Source organism: Anarrhichthys ocellatus, unplaced genomic scaffold, assembly GCF_004355925.1.
Source record: "Anarrhichthys ocellatus isolate YVR2014 unplaced genomic scaffold, GSC_Weel_1.0 scaffold34, whole genome shotgun sequence".
Taxonomy (NCBI): domain Eukaryota; kingdom Metazoa; phylum Chordata; class Actinopteri; order Perciformes; family Anarhichadidae; genus Anarrhichthys; species Anarrhichthys ocellatus.
In genome coordinates this window covers 4788413-4790662 of record NW_022280064.1, presented here as the reverse complement: position 1 = coordinate 4790662, position 2250 = coordinate 4788413, and the positions used below count along the sequence as shown (strand labels likewise).

General features: G+C 40.4%; 1 protein-coding gene across 1 annotated transcript in view; it reads right to left on the bottom strand.

Moving 5' to 3' along the window:
* LOC116393502 (unconventional myosin-VI-like) overlaps positions 1 to 2250 on the bottom strand; it is a 19044-nt gene that overhangs the window by 10019 nt on the left and 6775 nt on the right. Inside the window, exons 2-5 of the mRNA XM_031865871.1 lie at positions 2078 to 2147; positions 1749 to 1822; positions 716 to 845; positions 184 to 289 (exon numbers count right to left, since the gene is read on the bottom strand). Of these exons, the coding sequence (XP_031721731.1) occupies positions 184 to 289; positions 716 to 845; positions 1749 to 1822; positions 2078 to 2147 (380 nt within the window). The remainder of the gene's footprint in view (positions 1 to 183; positions 290 to 715; positions 846 to 1748; positions 1823 to 2077; positions 2148 to 2250) is intronic.

Genomic DNA, 2250 nt, shown 5'->3' with positions numbered 1-2250 from the left:
GTGAAGTGAAGTGAACACAGGTACAGTGAGGTATAAAGTGAAGTGAACACAGGTACAGTGAGGTATAAAGTGAAGTGAAGTGAACACAGGTACAGTTCGATGAAGTGAAGTGAACACAGGTAGTTAGATGAAGTGAAGTGAACACAGGTACAGTGAGGTATAAAGACGCAGCGTCGTCCTCACTTGAGCACAAACTTGGTGTTCTCGGTCTTCCCGGCTCCGGACTCCCCCGAGACGATGATGGACTGACTCATCTTCAGGACCTTCATGTCTCGGTACGCCTTGTCAGCTGCAGGCAGAAGCAGCAGTTAGATTACCACAATCGTTTAAACGCATATTAATCTTTCAGTCATTTAAATGAAGTCTGAGGGAAGACAGGAACAGCTGTGACGTTCAGAGGACCGTGGGAAGTCTGAGCGCTGACTGCCACCTGCTGGACGGGTGAGGAACTACAACAGGATGTTGTTAATGAATACAATTATTTACACTATTTTATTAAAAATGTTATATATTGTAGTGGTATGTACATAATTAATATTGTATTTTACATAGTCTCTCTTTTATTTATTTATAAGAACAATTGTAACGTACAAATTTCACCTCCGGGGATCACTAAAGTATTCTGATATACTGTCTATATATATATATATAAACCCAGTTCCTGAATAAGCGTACTAGAGTAAGCAGCAGAGGTTGTTGAGGTGTTGAGACTCACCGATGGCGTAGACGTGAGGCGGCAGCGTTCCCAGAGAACGACCTCGGTACTTGCTGATGGTCTCCGCAGAGTAAAGCTTTGGGAGGTCATAGTACGGGTTCACCGCTATCAGGATGTTAGCTACAAACGTCTGGAGGAGGAGGAGGAGGAGGAGGAGGAGGAGGAGGAGAAGGAGAAGAAGAAGAAGAAGAAGAAGAGAAGCAGGGAGAGGAAGAAGAAAAAAATAAAGAAAGGAAGAAGAAACAGAAGAAGGAAAAGGTGGAGGATAAGTAGGGGAAGAAGAAGAAAGAAGAGGGGAAAAAAGAACGGGAAAGAAGAAGAAGAGAGAATGAAGAGAAGAAGAAGGATGAGAAGAAGGAGAAGAGCAAACATCACTTAGGAACAGACGTTGAGGAGAAGAAGTGAACCACTAACAGCATCAAAGCTGCAGCCTCATCACTGAATGTTGACTCAGTGTTCTTCACTTTCCTACATTTCCCAGAAACCCCTGTTCAGTTCAACAGTGCTTCAGATTCCTGCTTTCAGCTCTTAAGGACAGAGAGCGATTGATTGATTCTTGTAGTTCATAAAGAGACTTTCAGCTTCAGTGTTATCAGCTGATCGATACGTCTGCAGCATTTAAATAACACAAGCTCTTAATAATCTCCTCCAATCTGAATAAATGGATAATAAATGGATTATTAATTGTTCTTCTCACATCAAACAAAAACAAAACATTCTAACTTATTATGTTATTTACCCAAATAAAATCGACATCACATCCTGACAATATGAATATATCAAACAATATAAATCGTCTTCTTAATCCCCGTGTTTCACAATATGAGATTATGTTATGTTTTAGAGCAGAATCCTGCACATGAATCACTGTGTTACTGTCTGATCTTTGAATATATTGAACTATCTGAATGAGACTCAATAAACTATGAATGAACCTTAAATATGAGAAAGATGGAGATTCAGTTCCCTCTTCAGCCACTAGAGGTCAGCGTGCACCGAGTCTGATCCACGTTCACATGTGTAAATAACTCACATAAATCTTGTCTTTGCTGTATCTCACACGGACGTTGTTGAGCAGAGTGGCTTCATTCAAGTACATCAAAGAACCTGAGACACACAGAAAGTACTCGTTCAACAACAAAGTCTTTATGAACACGTATGAAAGGAAAAGATTGAGTCGCATTTACAAACTGTAAAACATTGTGAGAGGATGATGCTAAGAACATATGATTTATTAAAACAGAAACATCTTCACACCATCGTGATGAAAACAAGACACAAAGTTTAACTTTAAGTGTAAAAACGTCTTCATGTAAAGTTCTGATGATAAACGTTTGAGTGAATAAAGACTAATAAACTTACAGTTGTCCTCCACATGTTTGTTGACGTCGTCCTCTGCAGGAAAGACCTGGTTCACTGCAGCCAGGAAGGTCTGCAGAGGAAGCAAGGACAGAGGAATGAAGGGAAGGAAAGGAGAGTTAATGGAAAGAAAGGAGAGTTAAGGCAAGGACAGAGGAATGAAGGGAAGGAAAGGA